The sequence below is a fragment of the Vicia villosa genome, linkage group LG4, assembly GCF_029867415.1.
Source record: "Vicia villosa cultivar HV-30 ecotype Madison, WI linkage group LG4, Vvil1.0, whole genome shotgun sequence".
Lineage (NCBI taxonomy): Eukaryota > Viridiplantae > Streptophyta > Magnoliopsida > Fabales > Fabaceae > Vicia > Vicia villosa.
In genome coordinates this window covers 178035554-178051446 of record NC_081183.1, presented here as the reverse complement: position 1 = coordinate 178051446, position 15893 = coordinate 178035554, and the positions used below count along the sequence as shown (strand labels likewise).

The following is a 15893-nucleotide window of genomic DNA, read 5'->3' as shown; positions in this document are numbered from 1 at the left end:
CCCGATAGGTTGGAGTTGCAAACTCCATGGAAGCGGCTCACAGTTGAGAGGATACTGAGTGGGTCACAGGAGAATGATGATGTTATGGAGGAATGGAAGAAACAACATGAAAGATTGAATCGTGTCGACGATGCCGGTAAAGTTTCTGTAGAGGCTGCCAGGATTGTTGAAAATAAAGGGTAATCTTATAGTTTAATTTTGTTTTTTGTATTGAATTCCATTTAACCTCTACAAAATTGAATGTGTTTCCGGAATAATGAGTTACAACTTAGTTTAATAAATAGTTTGTATGTTATTGTGTTGAAGGGATGATGGAGATGGAATTGAATACATAATGATATCTTCTGATAGTGAGAGGTAAAGTTTATTTATAAGTGATAGGGAATATATTATCGTTATAGGTATATTGATGCTGTTGTGTTTGCATTGTGCTGTAAATGTGGTCTTAATTTCAGGGAAATGAGTCCTGTACAGGAAGAGTTCGAAGAAGCGTACTGGACTCGTGAAGTTCATGATGTAAAGAAGTTTTGCTCAAATGTTATGGTAAGCAGTGTTCAAAGTCTATAGTTGTTGGCACACTGGTGTTATACAGAGATGTAATGTAACTGATATTGTATGTCAATGAGTGCAGTATATTCCTGCAGAAATAGTAGAGAAATGTGGGCTTGCTGGAATGTCAGAGATTACCCTCAATGATGTGGACAACGGGTACCCATATGAGTGCAATGTGAAGAAGAGGCCAAAAAAAAATGAAACATATTTGTATGGAGAATGGTTTGACTATGTAAGGGCAGCGGAACTGAAAGTAGGTGATAAAGTGCACTTTGTGATTTATTACCCGCCGGTGTTAGATATTATGGTAACAGTGGAGCGCAGTGGTGATCGTTGATAGAGCTGTTGGTTAGGCAATGTTTGTGGTGGATGTATAGGGCCGTTTTTTAGCAGTTTGGTTTGTATGGGATTTATGGTTTTGTTTTTTTTTGTAATGGTGGATGTGAACCAAGATTAACAATTATGGCACTATGTATGGTTTTAAATTAAATATTATCAATTTTGGTTGTAAGTTTCATGGAATGAGCCAAATCTGCCATGGTTTTTATGCAAAATTGATTACCATTCTGTTTTAAAATTAAGTATTGTTTATTATAAGTATTGAACAGGATATCTATCAAACTTGATCAGAATAGGGAACCTAATTTCATTATTGTTGGTATAAGTTGGGGTATGGCTCCTGTAAATGGTAGGCTATTAAATCTAATAGGTAAACACACAACAATGGACATATGAATAGTTGAAAATTCAATTTAATAGTATATGTTAAAGAGTAGTACGATAATATTAAATGGTTATAAAATAGTTGTAATGTGTTATATTATATTGGGATGTGAAAGATCAATTGGGTTATGGGCAGTTATTGTTTTTCGTGAGGCATATAAATAAAACGAAAACTGTTTTGAAGTGATGTAAATGCAAAGAAGACTAATTGAACAATTGCATTGATTTCTATTGGGCGGTGGAAAAGTATCAGGTATGTGAAGAGTCCATTTAGAGTGTTATATAAGTAATGTGCAGATAGTTTGATAGCACTAAACACTAAAGCATTCATCATTACTCTGCAATCAACAGTGTAAGCTGCGAATTTCTGAAAAGATGGAAGGAAGAGTTGATCAAGCAGTGAGAGGTAAAGGTAAACACATCATTTGAAAGTTTGCTCTGTTACATATTGTATTTAAAAGTTATATATGGTTGCATGCAGGTGAAGAAAACTCGGTCAACCAAATGGCTGTGGGGAAAGCTGTCACCTCTGATAACTCTGTGTATGTTTGAATTAGCTTATGTTGAGTATACGTTTTATGTTTTAATTTAGAATGTTTGATAACACATTTATTTATTGACCATGTTGTCTGTTTGTATAATGTTCCAGATGCCATGAACCTGTTGTTGATGATTTTAGTTGCCATGTAGAACAGCCTGCTAAGTTACAATATTGTATCTGGAAGCAAGATGTGTCCAGCGGGAAGATGGCTCAGTCATGTCTTCTTGTAAGTTATTATTCGTTTTAAGCTTATTGTCTTTCCCTAACAGTTAATGGGATTATCTAATGTTGTTTTATATCAATATTGCAGGAAATTCCTGAGCATGTTGTGGCAAGTCGCTGGCTCCATGGAGCAAGGTTTGTAGATTTGGTTGACTGGGAAAGGGAAGTCAGGTATGAATGTAAAGTTCATCATACCGAAAAGGGTCAGATGTTCTTAGGGCGTGGTTGGTACAAATTTGCCAAGGAAAGGTGCCTGCTTGATGGAGACTCTATGGGCTTCAGCGTTAAGGATCCCATCAGCAAGGAGATACTTGTAACAATGTTGAAATATTGACAATGATGTCAAAGTTTGTTATAAATATCTAAGTGTTTAACTTTTTGTAATTTTCTGGTGGACTTAGGTCCACCTTTATATTAATATATAAGATTTTGGTATTTAGATGTTATGCTATATATATATATTATTTCTGTTACTTACATTGCTAATATGTTGTTAGTAATATATATTACAGCAGTTACTTGCAATACTAATATGCTGTTATTAATATAGATTACCGCTGTTACAGATTTACTCTGATCAATTCTAAAAACTTAGACATTGTTAAAAACTTCTTTATACACAACATTTGTAGTTTTCTCCCTGAATTTCTTTTCTTCATCATGTATCAGTATTTTGATTCCCTTTTTTGTTGTTACTCTTGACAATGCGACATAAATCTGGCCATGTGTGAATACATCTTTCGGTAAGTACAAACCAACGTTATCCAATGACTGTCCCTGTGATTTGTTAATTGTCATAGAATAGGAAACTATAATAGGGAACTGTCTCCTATTCAGTTTGAATGGCCATGGTGATTGGGATGGTGACATGTCCATTCGAGGTATGTAAACCAAATTTCCCATACCTTTACCACCCATTATTGAAGCCTCCAGTACATGGGCTGCCATCTTTGTTATACACAGCCTTGTGCCGTTACATAAACCTTCAGCCTGATCTATATTTCTCATGAGCATTATAGGTGTCCCAACCTTTAGTTTTAAGTGATGGTTTGGCAATCCTGATGTTCGGAGGGAACTTAGAAATTCTGGTGTGAGGATATCAACTACTGCTGGGTCATGAATCTCAGACTTGTCAACTGAATTTGCGCTGTAGTAGTCACGAATCTCTCCTACATTGTTGACCAAACAGAATTAGTAAAAGCAAAAATTAGATTAATATAATCCATTAAATTATATATTTTTGTTGCTTAACCTGGCATCAAGCTAAGTATATGGTCATTGATCTGATCAACAATCTGCAGTGTAGAGGCAAGTATCGCTCGACTTTTAAGGTAATCTACACATTGGAAATTATTTATGAAATCAGGGTATGTGCTATTGACAATGGCCACGATTGGATCATCAAATTCTGTTATCAGAATATCAGGTGGTATGTTGATTTCGGCGGTGCCGTCATTAGGCTCAGATATTCGGCCCTCTCCTATTCTTAAAAGCCAATCTGAAAACTGTGCTATCTCATTTTTGTCAGTCTGTGTTGATCCTGTTCGTAGCCGCATGTTTCTTGTCAATGTTAATACCTCAACTGAATGCCATATGTAAGATGCATTTATGGCACAGTGTACAATATCGGAACGACTGCCTCTGGGGACGACAGGTAAAATCTGTCTGAAATCGCCCCCGAAAACAACAACCTTTCCACCGAATACATCAGTTGAATTTTTGTCTGCACTCATAACATCTTTCAAAGTTCTGTCAAGCGATTCTATTGCATACTTATGCGCCATTGGTGCCTCATCCCATATTATAAGCTTTGTCTGTCGTAACATGTCTGCGACATCATCGTTGAATTCAACCTTGCAAGTAGAATTGTCCATAGTTGGTACCGGTATCCTGAACTTTGAATGTGCAGTTCTACCTCCTGGAAGTAACAATGATGCTATACCGCTAGTTGCAACAGTTAAACATATATCGTGTTTTGATCTTAATGCAGCTGCGAGTGTTCTCCACATATATGTTTTTCCGGTACCACCATAACCATGAAGAAAGAAAACCGCAGGTTTTTGAGACTCCACAGCGTGGATGATTTTTTCATAAATACTTCTTTGCTCATCTTAGGAACATAATATTGATTGTAGAACGGTGTTAGAATAATTGATTCATAGAATTTCAAAGCGTAAAATAAAATGAATTTAATTGACGCAATAGTTACCTGTAAGAGCAGCAAACAGATTTTCAAATTCTGAGTTCATTGATGCTGTATCATAATTACGCTCATCATATATGAGCCTGTTTCCCAACTGTTCAAGAACATAAGCATCCGGATATGGAATAGGACTAAAATCCTTTAGTGTCCTTCTATTTGCCTGAAGCAGTTTCTCAATTTCTATTAAAGTCAAATTTTGTAACTCTTCTTGTGTGAGGTCCAATTCTGCATTGATATGAGAAATTGAGTTATAATACTGTTGGTAAGTCATCTGTAGGTTGTTATTAACAAATTGTTTTGTTTGCTATTTTATTATTTCTAACAAACCTGGATTAGCAGCCAATGCTCTTTGTGTATGTAAGACACCATCAGATAATAGGAGCCAAGTTTGTTCCCAAACATGTGCAGGGCGATTAACAGCACCAGACAAAAGCATGATAACAAACAGTTTTCGAAGAAAATGACCAGTCCCCCAATGACTTGCCTCCTTTATAGCAGCTATGTATTCTTTGTCGTCTTCAAGAAATCCCATTGCAAAGCATGCATCTCTGAATGTATCATACTGAATGTTATCCACGGTCCTGATTTCCTCATATGTTGTTGGTCCTTTTGCCACCGTCAACATCATGCGCAGGTAAAACAGTTCACCAGTTGTTGGCGGAACCCATATGAGACGTCCAATGGTGAAGCCTTTTTTCCGCGGTTTCCATTCTCTCTTTTTTTTGTGGTAAACAAACTTTGAGACAAACTGACCATAAGTTAATGTTTGTGCCTCTTCATATTTAGCATTTGCTACCAGCCATGCAGTAAACATTGATTCAGTCACACTTGCAGTTTCCAGCACATTTTCCATGCGTGCATAATCTGTATAGTATATAGGTTTCTCCCCAACCAAATGATAGAACATACGTTCCACAGCTGGTTTTCTGCCATGAATATTGTAAGAGTAAATGCGCCAGCATGCTTCACTGGGTGAGACATACCTGCAGTCGAGATATTGTTGGATCTCATCAACAGGTTGATTGCTATTTGTTGAAACTGCTGCTGTTATTCTGTCATAGCCTTTATTGATATATTTGAAAAGATATTTTATGGAAGTACTCTGATTACACCATTCCATGTTTATATGTGCCTGGTATTTCATAAGAAATCTGGTATTATATGGAACCACATGTCTGTTGTCCAAGGTGATACCATTTTTTTCAATAGTGAAGGTTTTTGATCTTCTCCTATACAGCGGATATCCCTCTGCATCAACAATAGTGTCTTCAATAAACTTTTTGGGGTAGTATTTAGAACATCGTCCATTCTTCATACATTGTGAGGTCACGCGAGCAAGCCCACAGGGTCCATGCATCATATGTGCCCTAACCAATTTGTATAAATTGGGATGAACAGTCGGGTCGGGAATTTCAGCAGAAATGATCTTGTCTATGTCAGATGGTGTTGGGTATTTGCTCTTAGGGTGTAGGAATATCAAGATGTGAGCATGTGGCAATCCGCGCTTTTGGAATTCGATGGTGTACATATCTATTAAATTGAAAGTTAGTTCGATGTAACATTTTAGTACTACACAGACACATGATTGAAAAGTAGTATAATTAAATGAAACAACTTACATGCAATCACTTTTCCCACGACATGGTGTTTTGTAATATCATCCATGAGGGTATCAAACTTTATTTTGAAAACTTTTGAAATGATATCTGGCCTATCATGGGGTTGTAGACCTGTGCCTGACAATGCTCTTTTAATTTCAGGCCAATTTGGGTTGCAGGTAAAAGTAACAAATAAATCAGGGAATCCCAATTGACTTGAAATGGCCATACCGTCAAAATATAGTTGATCCATATATCTCTTGCTACCAACAAATGTTGATGGCAGAACAACTCGTTTTCCTCGCTTTTGGTGTTCATTTCTTGTATCGCAATCAGTTTGAGCGGCCAAATTATTATATTTGCCCACTCTTAATTTCGACTGATTATCTCTCAACCAATTCAGTCGTTCGGATTCCATCATAGCATAGCCGTCGACTAAGAATTGTTGAAATAGGCGTCTTGAGTAAAGTAGTGTTTTTGCCTCTTTGCGACGTTGTTGTAACCGGTAAGAAAACCAATCCTTAATGCTTTGACGGTTTCTCTTAGTGACCTCAGTTTCATGGCGATATCTGTGCATTATATTTTTCCTGTAACCATCTTCCCCATAAGGAAATATAAGAGGATACTGATAAGCCAAATATGTTGGGTGAAACTCATCTATTCGTTGCAAACCACCATTGCGGCGCTGAATTAAGATGTCCCTTTTATCAGCAGAATCAATGTCTCCCACAATGAGTGCAGCCACATCTGAGACAGTAGGTTTGTTGTAAACACGACCATCTTCGGATCTATCAGAAATAAGCCTGAGTTTTAAATCTGTGAAAGAATTTGTCCTTAAAACATCCCTTGCCATTCTAAAAGCTTTGGCATGAACATTGTGCTGATCTAACATCATCTTGAGCTTTTTGACAACCGGTCGCTCGATGCCTTTGTTGTCCCTGTTTATTTTTCGCAGCCATGAATAAATAGTTTAACATAATATTTTTATAAAACAATTGTGTAATTATGTCTGAGCATGCTTACTTGAAACATTTTATTCTGTGTTCAACTTCATTGTCCGTGTCATAGATGTATAATTGAGCATATTGCGGAGGTTGCCCTGTTTCTGGCAGCAGTGTACCAATTCGATGACAGGTCTGACCCTGCAGTCTCAAAGTAGGGGGTCCACCTCTTTTAGAATATGTTGTGTCGAACTTCATTCCAGGGGAAGTGAATGAGAACATTGCGTTGTATGTTCGTATGTTAGCCTGGTAGTTTTTACTATCTGAATATGTGTTATTAAATAGAAGATCTTGCAACACCTGTGGAGGTTGCTCAAGGAACGGAAGAACAATTTTTCCTCCACGGCAACAACGATAAAAGCGAGGAGTTGCTGTAATTTTGTGTCTATTCACTTTTTCTTGGTACCACATACATGCTTGGCAGTGTGCGCATTCATAACTTTGGTCGCCAATATCGTAATATTCTGAAAAAAGAAACCACAATACTGAATATGTCTATCAACAGAAGAAGTGTACATCATTTGGTTATCAGTGTATGATATGGAAATACCTTGAAGATGGGCCTCCTGTAATTGTGCCGGGTCTGAATCTTCGTCAGAACTGGAACTATTAGAAGAATTTAAATTATTGTCAGAGTTGGAGTCATCATTGTCTTCATAATGAGATTCAACAGACACATTATGATTTGAGGTAGATGGATGATCCATGGACTGACTTGACATATTATAATTTGAAGTAGATGCATGATCCATGTTCTGACTTTGACTAACAATGTTGTTCGTATTTTGAACCCTACTAACTTCAGTATTGAACAAATTTCTCAATCTTTTTCTGTTATCCAAGATTATTTTCCTTCTCTTTCTAGCCATAGCCGTTTCAATAGTGGTTTCATATGTTACAGAAGATGTAAAATTATGATTTAAATGGGAAGTGAGGTTGCTTGATCTGACACGGTTTCGATAATCCCTCTTTGCTTTAAGAATAAGCTTTCTCCTCTTTCTTGCAATGGATGTTTGAGGAGCAGTGTTTTTAACAACATCTGTTTCCATCACAAACACAAAAGTAGGATGAATAATAATACTACAAATAAGATTGATTTGTATAGATTTATGCACACAATATGAGATGTATAGCATGCTACTTCATGATTTTGAATACTAAAAGTTTACAGTTTCTAATTGAAGGGGAATTGGTGGGTTCAAATGTCATGAATGCAGTGTTGATTTTAATTTTTCTTTCATACTTGAATATATATGAAATTGGAACTGAATATGAATAGAATGATGGTTATAGATTTAAATTACTACTTATCCCTCCCTTATAACTGTTGTGTGTGTTAAATGTATTTAATTTAATCTATACAGGTTATTTATAATATTTTATTTGATGGATGTGTTACTCTTTTAAAAAGACTTTAAGTCAAAACTAATATTATAAGTAAATAGAAACTGAACAGTTAACCCACTTTCTGCATGTACCAAGTACTTGTTTCCTATTGCACTGAATAGAAGTTTAGCATTGCAACTGCCTGCGGTTAGGGTTCCGACAATGGCATCTTCACACGGTGGTCCTTCTGTGCGTATTCCCTCTGATGATGAAAATGATTTCAGGTATGAGTAGATAATTTTATTTCACCATTGCTTTGCGGTAGAAAATAGGGTATACCGGTATACAAAATATGGTAGTGTGGTAATAACACTTAACAACATTTAGTGATGGGTGTAGTATCAATATAGCGCAATGTTGTATTATGTGTGGTATTTGTCAAGAAATCAAATGTGACTGAATGACTATTGTTGGTTTTTATTGTTGGATTTCATATCCCATCGTTGCTCGGCATATGACTATTGCTTAGTAAAGAATGCTTCATATGCGGTTTGTTTTTAATCCATATTTGATGTTGGAACAGCGATGATCAGGCAATGGAAATCATAGAAGATTTGGTAAAGGAAACAGGGTACGATCCTAAGGTGGAAAGAAAACGCAGGAATAAACAGCGCAATGTCACTGCTGATCGTGTTGTGACGAATGTTGATGTTGTCGCACAAAATAGCGCAATGGTTAAAAGCAATCCCAATGCAGGACCTGTAAAGATAAAAGAGGAATCAACAGACATTGACACAAATGAAATCAAAGTTTCTGAAGTTGGTGAACCAAGTGGATCAAAAGAGGGTAAGAAACAAAAGGGTAAAGTGGTGAAAAAAGCAAAGGTCGGTACAGACATTACTGTAGACAGTTCTACAGGGGCTCAAAAATTTTTCTGGAACACCCATGTTACAAATGCTAAATCTACACAGCAGAATGTAATGGTAAGGAGATATTTGAATATTTGCAGCATGTTATTGAAAATGTAAATAGTATATATCGTTAATAGTTACCTTATTTCTTGTATGCAGCATTTCCCTAAGGAAATCGCCAAAAGATGCCTCCGTCGCTTTCAAGATGAAATCAACCTGCTGGATGTGAGGACGAAGAACATTGTTACCTGTCAGGTTCACAAAGCTAACAGAAAAGGAATACCCCAGCCATATGAAAAGTACATGGCCCTGGGATGGTACGAATTCGCCAAATCTCTTAACCTGCGTAATGGGGATACAATAGCGTGGAGTATGCTGCGATTCTCTCCGTATATCTATGTGAAGGTTGAAAGACAATGAAGAAACTGCTGCTATTTGCAAACCGTGTACTATACCCGAATTTTAATGGTTACATTATATGTTGGGAATGTTATTTTGGTACATTGTGTTATATATATTCTGCTACATGTTATTTTGTAAGCACTTTATCCAAAATGTGAACACAGTAATATTGTGACCACTGGAAGATCTAATCTATAATCGTTTTCAGGACAAATTTTTTAAGTTCTCCTATTATATTCTATTAATCCACTCTGATATGCTGTTAGTTAAAATGAAATCTGTCCCATAATATTGTATCAACATTATAGTAAGATCAGACATAAAATTATTTATTGATAGTTAACATAGTCAAATGTTAAAAGTCCTGGTGTTTGTTTGTGAGACACAATCCATGTTTTAGTTTACAATGTAATGACAGAAAACTTAAATTCTGCTAATCCAAACAAACCGTTCTTTGCAACATCATTATTGTAACTAACATTAAAAATAATAAAAAAGGAGCACCCCGTTATAAGAGGTATAGTTAAAATGGAATGTTTGATATATGATCAAAAAGAATCAAAATAATTAATAATAGTATATATAATATGTAGTTCAATTTGAATCATTTGAATATAATAAGCCAAAGAAACCATTGATAATTCTTAAATCAAATTGAACATAACAGAAGCACATAGCCAGTATTCATGCACTAATTATTACAGAAAATGAAATCACACACATGATTAAAAGCAAAGGAAACTAACATTCAGTTTTTATAACAAACACCTAAGCAAAACACACACAAAATAAAAATATTCCTAATCAATCTTCTCCATTTTAATTATCTTCTTCAGCTTGTTTGATGACAGTTCCCCATCAATAGATTCACTTGATGCAGCAGGAAGATGTCTCTTACCACCAGGTGTGATAGCATCCGGCTTGTGTTCAGATGTAATTTCCAGGTCCTGCAATGCCACGATGAAGACTATTAGTTAGGAATATTGATATAAATGTAAGTCGGTAAGTGTTAGTAATATTGATCTAAATGTAAGTAGGTAAGTGTGTTGCAGTGAGACTTACTGTAACCAATTCACAGTCTTCATTGGCATCTGTTTTAGCTTCATCAACACTCTCTTTAATCTATATATTGTTAAACACAGTTTTCAATATAACATAATCACAGGAAAAGCAAAAAAATGCATACACAGTTTAAAATTTCTACCTCCAGAGTATCAGGTACGACAGTTTGGATTGGAATAGGTTCCTTGAGAATTTACCAAAGAAAAACAAAATCAGGCCAAAAATTGTTATAATATGAAGTCCTCTTTTATAAAACAAATGTCAGTTTATTAGAGCTGACCTCATCTGTTCCCCATTTTTCCTTAAGTTGTTGGATAATAGGATCATTTTTTATAATCATAACGACGGAACAGTTCTTCCAGCGTGGATGCCACTTAACCTTCATAGCCATTTCCAACTTCAACAACTGATCAAGTGCTAACGGAAAGTCCAATGGATCAGTAATTCCAGCCTATTTAAACAACTGGCCATATTAGTGTACACAGAGTATTGAAAAGTACATTCTAATTCGTGTGCACAATATAAATATAACCTGAATCATAGTGTTACGAAGTTGCGATGCAGATAAACCCAACAGCATTTCACATTCTCTGTTCCAGAAGACAAAATTGCAGCTTTGGCCCCCGTGAGTAACCTCAATTTCAATCTTATACCTGAACATCATAAGAAGTCGTTCCGTTAAAAAAGCCGACAACATAGAAACATCAAAAACATGACAAAAACAACATCTATTAGGTGAGAACAACTAAAACCTAAGGACTTCAGCCATGGTTTCATGACCAGATTCACACTCAAAGGGGGGGCTGTCCCCGCGCGCTATAGATTGACACATATGGCAGGCACGATAGAACCATCCAAACGGAGATGCTACTAATAATTTTGTTGTAGCGACAGTAGCGCAAAATGTAACCTGGACAAATAGCCGCCAAAATCAGAAACATGTGACACACTAAACAATGAGGTTATAATTACAATAATATAGGAAAATAGAAAGACATACATCCGTAAGTTGAATAATCTCAGCAATAGGCAAAACAACAGCCTTTGAGAACAATTTTTGCACAGGAGTGAGCTGTTGATTTTCAGAACTTTGGGAGGAATATTGGGAATTCCCTCCAAGTTGGTCAGACAGGGTTACCTTGCTCTCCTCAGGCATTCTGCAGAGCATGGATCATTATCAAATTCATACATGAAAAAAATAATTGCATAAAATGGATGACACTATCAACATACCTATCAATAAAGTCTTTCATGATCGGAAAATCAGCATCAACACATAAAAGGGTCACATTGTAGGTGTTTGTCACAGACAGAGGATACTTTCCTGCAAATACAACATAACCTTGTCAATATATTTATCACAGATTTTTTTGATTTAGTATTAATTTATAAAATAAGTCATGGAATAACCTTCTTCCTTCACTTTGGCATACTGAAGCAACACAACTGTAGGTAGTGATGCAGCAACCCTAACTTTGTTAAACTTGATGAACTGATCCGCGTATGATTCCCACAGAGTACAGTTCAACATGTTGTTGCTAAACCATGATCACAACACATTAAGATATATAACATGATTCATATATGAGGCAGTTTAATGTATAAAAAAACAAACCTGTGATCACGCAACATCATGCTAATTTGCTGCTTCTTTGCACCTGACTCAGTCTGCGCATAACCAATACTATCCACCATTCCAACGACATCTGAAATAAATTTATTAATTTCACACGGCTATAATGCATCAAAACATGAGACAATAAAAAAACCAAAAACCATACTCACGAATCAGAACATGTTTGTCAAACCTCCCTGTTATGATGTCTGAAAAACTTGTAAATAAAATCGATTTCGCGGGTATCTCATGTTTGTCTTCATCAAGAACAGACGTTCCAGCAGTAAACTTTATCATATATCTGTGTCCCGATGCCCTGAAGGCCAGAACATAAGGCACCACCTTAAAATTAGATACAGTATAAGTATGGCCTAATAAGCATTTTTCGGTGAAAACCGACACATGCGGTGCTGGAACAACAGCATGAATATCATCTCCCTGCAGCAGAAACCAACAAATGATTCAAACTATACAAACATAGGTAAATGATAAACATACTGAAACATAAACAGGGTAATCACCAATTTGTCAACAAAGATCATTTCAAAATGTTCCTTGCTGTTGGAGACAACTTTCCATCGGTGGTGAATCCTAACAACAATCTTCCAAAGCTCTTTTCCATCATTGATCTCTGCTATTCTCTCAACAGGCCTTGACATGATAATGCAAATTCACACTGCACTGAATGATTACCGCAGAAGTTAGCAAGCATGGAAAGAGAAGAATGAAATCACTGATAAATAGGCAAGCCATTTAAACACATAATTACTGCAATTGTGCAGTTTGGAACGTGGAGAGGCACAGAGTAATGGTCCTTACATAACTGCAGCAACATGAGAAGCTGTGAGGGTGAAACTTCCACAGCCATAACTGCCGCAGCCCACCATGCAGTTGAAGGGTCAAAAATTCTGTAGTAACCACCAAAGCTGATGTGGATCATTGAGAGAAGAGTTGCTGATGTGGATAGCCTAAGAAAGTCTCAAATGGTAGACTTTTCTTATATGATAGATACCATTTTATGAATATAAAATTTTATTATTAATTTGAAACATTCCCCTCTTCATTGGTATATATGATTGGTATATATGAACATTGTTAGCAAAAGTTATCGATGTCAGAACCATATTACTACAGCTATGCTATTTGTACACCGTACTACACTTACCGTATGTATGGACGACACTATTCACCGTCCGTACATGAATAATAACTCTTGTTTTTCTTTTTTTTTAATATTTTTTTAATAATTTTTTTACGTTTTAAAAAAAATATTTGATAATACCTGCAGATTTACTTTCGGATTTACCTGCATTTGACATTACCTGCGGATTTACTTAAATTCGTAGGTAAATTCGCATGTATTGTTAAATTCGTAGGTAAATCCGCAAGTAAATCTGCAGGTACTATCAAATCCGTAGGTAAATCCGCAAGTAAATCCGCAGGTATTATCAAATCCTTAGGTAAATCCGCAGGTATTGTCAAATCTGTAGATAAATCCACAGGTATTGTCAAATATTTTTTAAAAAAACGCAAAAAAAAATTAAAATTTTTTTTAAAAAATAAAATATTAATTTAATATTTTACTATTACCTTACATGAAAAAAATAAAATATTTAATGTTCTGTCCGTACATGAATAGTAGGTCCGTACGGTACGGACATACGTCCGTATCGTACGGACATACGGTGTAGTGTAAGAAATTGGTGTAGGAATAGCATTTTTCATATTACTATTACCTTATAAATTAACAAAAATGTTATCGATGTGAATAAACTATATATTTAATTCTTTTTCTGTGAAATTAAAAAATTCATAGGATGAAAAATAATTTTTTTAATGTAATCTCTTAAAAGAAAATTTTAATTTAAATTAAAATTAAAATTTTCTATATTATAATATGTATAGAGAGAATTATAATTTTAATTTAATTTTTTTAAGAGATTACATTAAGGAAAAACTTTATTATTCATCGCTATGAACTTTTTAATTTAATATATATATATATATATATATATATATATATATATATATATATATATATATATATATATATATATATATATATATATATATATATATATATATATATATATAGTATTATTTTTTTAATTATTAAATAAAAAGTAAATCAAAACGATAAACAAATAAAAAGCATAAGTATTTTATTTCATTGATTGAGTGTTAACAACGATTTATTATATATTCTCTTTATATATTTTGTATTTATAAACTATGTTATTCATATTTTTAGAACCCTAACATCTTTCACTTTAATGTTTTAAAATTTGTATTCTTAACATGATATCTAGAATTTATTTTGACTCTCTTTGAACTATTATCACTTTCACTATTGAATTCCTAAAAGTTTGGTAATGGGTTGTTGATTCAAAGATGGTTTAAAGATATTATAATATAAGAAGTATTTTTATTGTCTAATATTTGTTACATGTATACATAACTTGTATTTGTTACATGTATACATAACTTTTAAGTAGATTCAATGTAATTTATCTTCTAGAAAGAGTAAAGAAATTTTACAAAATAATCCTCTAGTTTAAAGATGAATTCAAAAGATATTATTTAACATAGTGATCATTAAGCTTCATGATGTTGCATATGTTGAAGCATCCTCTAGGCACACGTCATGAAAGCTTTGATTTGTTACCTGGTAGATATTATCTTATGTACATAAGTACTCAAGTAATCATCACTCTCCTTTGATGATCTCAAAGCTTAAAGTGAACAGTTAGACCATCTGTTAAATGATCATGATCTCTATTGAGTTGTTACAAGACCATTAGTGGAGTTTATTCTCTGGAGAGTAACTTTGATCATTTTTCTCTCAGGCTATGTTTGGGAGTTTGGAGGGAAGGGGAGGGGAGGGCTTTAAAAAATAAGAAGAATTGGGTGAAAAGAATAAAAGGATTTTGAGTAGGAGGGTTTTGGAGGGTTTGGTTTTATTCATAACACCAAAAACCCCATAAAATGGGGGAACTCAAAAATTGTATTGAAGGAGGGTTTTGGAGGGTTTTGAAAGGCTTATATAAATTTTCCAAATATCTTTTAGGTTGTTATACTATTTTGAAAATTAAAAATTTTGTAATGATTATGACTCTTTTATCATTCTAAACAAAATCACTTTTTCAAAAAATGTCAAATATTTCTCTATATTTTTTTAAAAATTCGTTTTCGGAAGCCTTCCCCTCCCCTCCCCTCCCCTCCAAACTCCCAAACATAGCCTCAATGTTAATATATTTCAAATTTAAGATATTATTAAACAATAGTAAACAAAGATGTAAATATACAAGTCTTACATGATAAAAGGTACACATTTTGTTTGACAAACCCTCAACGATTCATGTTAATGCATTTTTAATTCGAAGAAAAAGATAATATGTAATATGTCTTTTGTTATAATTGGATTAACAGTAGTTTAGTCTATTTATGATTTGTTATATATTCTCTTTGAAACTCATATTTTCTTAAGTTAAATTATTTACATTATTGAAATATTTTCCTCTTTCTTCTTCTTTATTTTGTTATCTCTATTGTTAGCACACGTGTGATAATTATACACAAACAATATATAGTCCTACAAGTTAAAACAAACACAATTTACAAATTTATGATTTGCTTGTCTATTTATCATAATGTACGTCCACCGTCTAAAATACTTACCCACTTATAAAAATATGGAGAATGACGTGTATTTATCTCTGACAACAATATGAGAGGTA

The 15893-nt window shown here is 34.4% G+C and overlaps 5 protein-coding genes across 5 annotated transcripts; 1 reads left to right on the top strand and 4 right to left on the bottom strand.

Annotated features, from left to right (window-relative positions):
- Positions 1–356: 356 nt before the first annotated feature.
- LOC131600412 (uncharacterized) lies at positions 357–1011 on the top strand. Its single transcript, XM_058872577.1, has 2 exons — positions 357–543; positions 632–1011. Exons 1-2 carry the CDS (start codon positions 460–462, stop codon positions 887–889), a joined length of 342 nt encoding a protein of 113 aa, XP_058728560.1. The 5' UTR covers positions 357–459; the 3' UTR covers positions 890–1011.
- Positions 1012–2629: 1618 nt separating this feature from the next.
- LOC131598397 (uncharacterized) lies at positions 2630–7889 on the bottom strand. Its single transcript, XM_058871005.1, has 7 exons — positions 7391–7889; positions 6870–7304; positions 5861–6700; positions 4569–5771; positions 4248–4466; positions 3291–4148; positions 2630–3207 (listed from the first exon to the last, which is right to left on the bottom strand). The coding sequence occupies exons 1-7, from the start codon at positions 7887–7889 to the stop codon at positions 2630–2632; spliced, it is 4632 nt and encodes a 1543-aa protein (XP_058726988.1).
- A 2390-nt stretch (positions 7890–10279) lies between these two features.
- On the bottom strand, positions 10280–11202 carry LOC131598395 (uncharacterized). The gene is made up of 5 exons (XM_058871004.1): positions 11074–11202; positions 10822–10992; positions 10684–10725; positions 10542–10601; positions 10280–10426 (listed from the first exon to the last, which is right to left on the bottom strand). Exons 1-5 carry the CDS (start codon positions 11200–11202, stop codon positions 10280–10282), a joined length of 549 nt encoding a protein of 182 aa, XP_058726987.1.
- An 84-nt stretch (positions 11203–11286) lies between these two features.
- LOC131598394 (uncharacterized) lies at positions 11287–12337 on the bottom strand. The gene is made up of 5 exons (XM_058871003.1): positions 12157–12337; positions 11952–12079; positions 11775–11865; positions 11542–11698; positions 11287–11451 (listed from the first exon to the last, which is right to left on the bottom strand). The coding sequence occupies exons 1-5, from the start codon at positions 12234–12236 to the stop codon at positions 11287–11289; spliced, it is 621 nt and encodes a 206-aa protein (XP_058726986.1). The 5' UTR covers positions 12237–12337.
- LOC131598393 (uncharacterized) lies at positions 12286–12831 on the bottom strand. Its single transcript, XM_058871002.1, has 2 exons — positions 12678–12831; positions 12286–12594 (listed from the first exon to the last, which is right to left on the bottom strand). The coding sequence occupies exons 1-2, from the start codon at positions 12813–12815 to the stop codon at positions 12286–12288; spliced, it is 447 nt and encodes a 148-aa protein (XP_058726985.1). The 5' UTR covers positions 12816–12831.
- Positions 12832–15893: the final 3062 nt, after the last annotated feature.

Coding starts and splice junctions, on each gene's coding strand:
- LOC131600412 (XM_058872577.1), top strand. CDS start 460: ATGAGTCCTGTACAGGAAGAGTTCGAAGAAGCGTACTGGACTCGTGAA. Junction 544..631: donor AGTTTTGCTCAAATGTTATG/GTAAGCAGTGTT, acceptor CAATGAGTGCAG/TATATTCCTGCAGAAATAGT.
- LOC131598395 (XM_058871004.1), bottom strand. CDS start 11,202: ATGTTCAGGTATAAGATTGAAATTGAGGTTACTCACGGGGGCCAAAGC. Junction 10,602..10,683: donor TCGTACCTGATACTCTGGAG/GTAGAAATTTTA, acceptor AACAATATATAG/ATTAAAGAGAGTGTTGATGA. Junction 10,427..10,541: donor AAGACTGTGAATTGGTTACA/GTAAGTCTCACT, acceptor GTGGCATTGCAG/GACCTGGAAATTACATCTGA.
- LOC131598394 (XM_058871003.1), bottom strand. CDS start 12,236: ATGGTGGATAGTATTGGTTATGCGCAGACTGAGTCAGGTGCAAAGAAG. Junction 11,866..11,951: donor TGCCAAAGTGAAGGAAGAAG/GTTATTCCATGA, acceptor TTGTATTTGCAG/GAAAGTATCCTCTGTCTGTG. Junction 11,699..11,774: donor ATGAAAGACTTTATTGATAG/GTATGTTGATAG, acceptor CATGCTCTGCAG/AATGCCTGAGGAGAGCAAGG.
- LOC131598397 (XM_058871005.1), bottom strand. CDS start 7,889: ATGGAAACAGATGTTGTTAAAAACACTGCTCCTCAAACATCCATTGCA. Junction 7,305..7,390: donor ACAGGAGGCCCATCTTCAAG/GTATTTCCATAT, acceptor TTCTTTTTTCAG/AATATTACGATATTGGCGAC. Junction 4,467..4,568: donor AGCATTGGCTGCTAATCCAG/GTTTGTTAGAAA, acceptor ATATCAATGCAG/AATTGGACCTCACACAAGAA.
- LOC131598393 (XM_058871002.1), bottom strand. CDS start 12,815: ATGTCAAGGCCTGTTGAGAGAATAGCAGAGATCAATGATGGAAAAGAG. Junction 12,595..12,677: donor TGATCTTTGTTGACAAATTG/GTGATTACCCTG, acceptor TTTCTGCTGCAG/GGAGATGATATTCATGCTGT.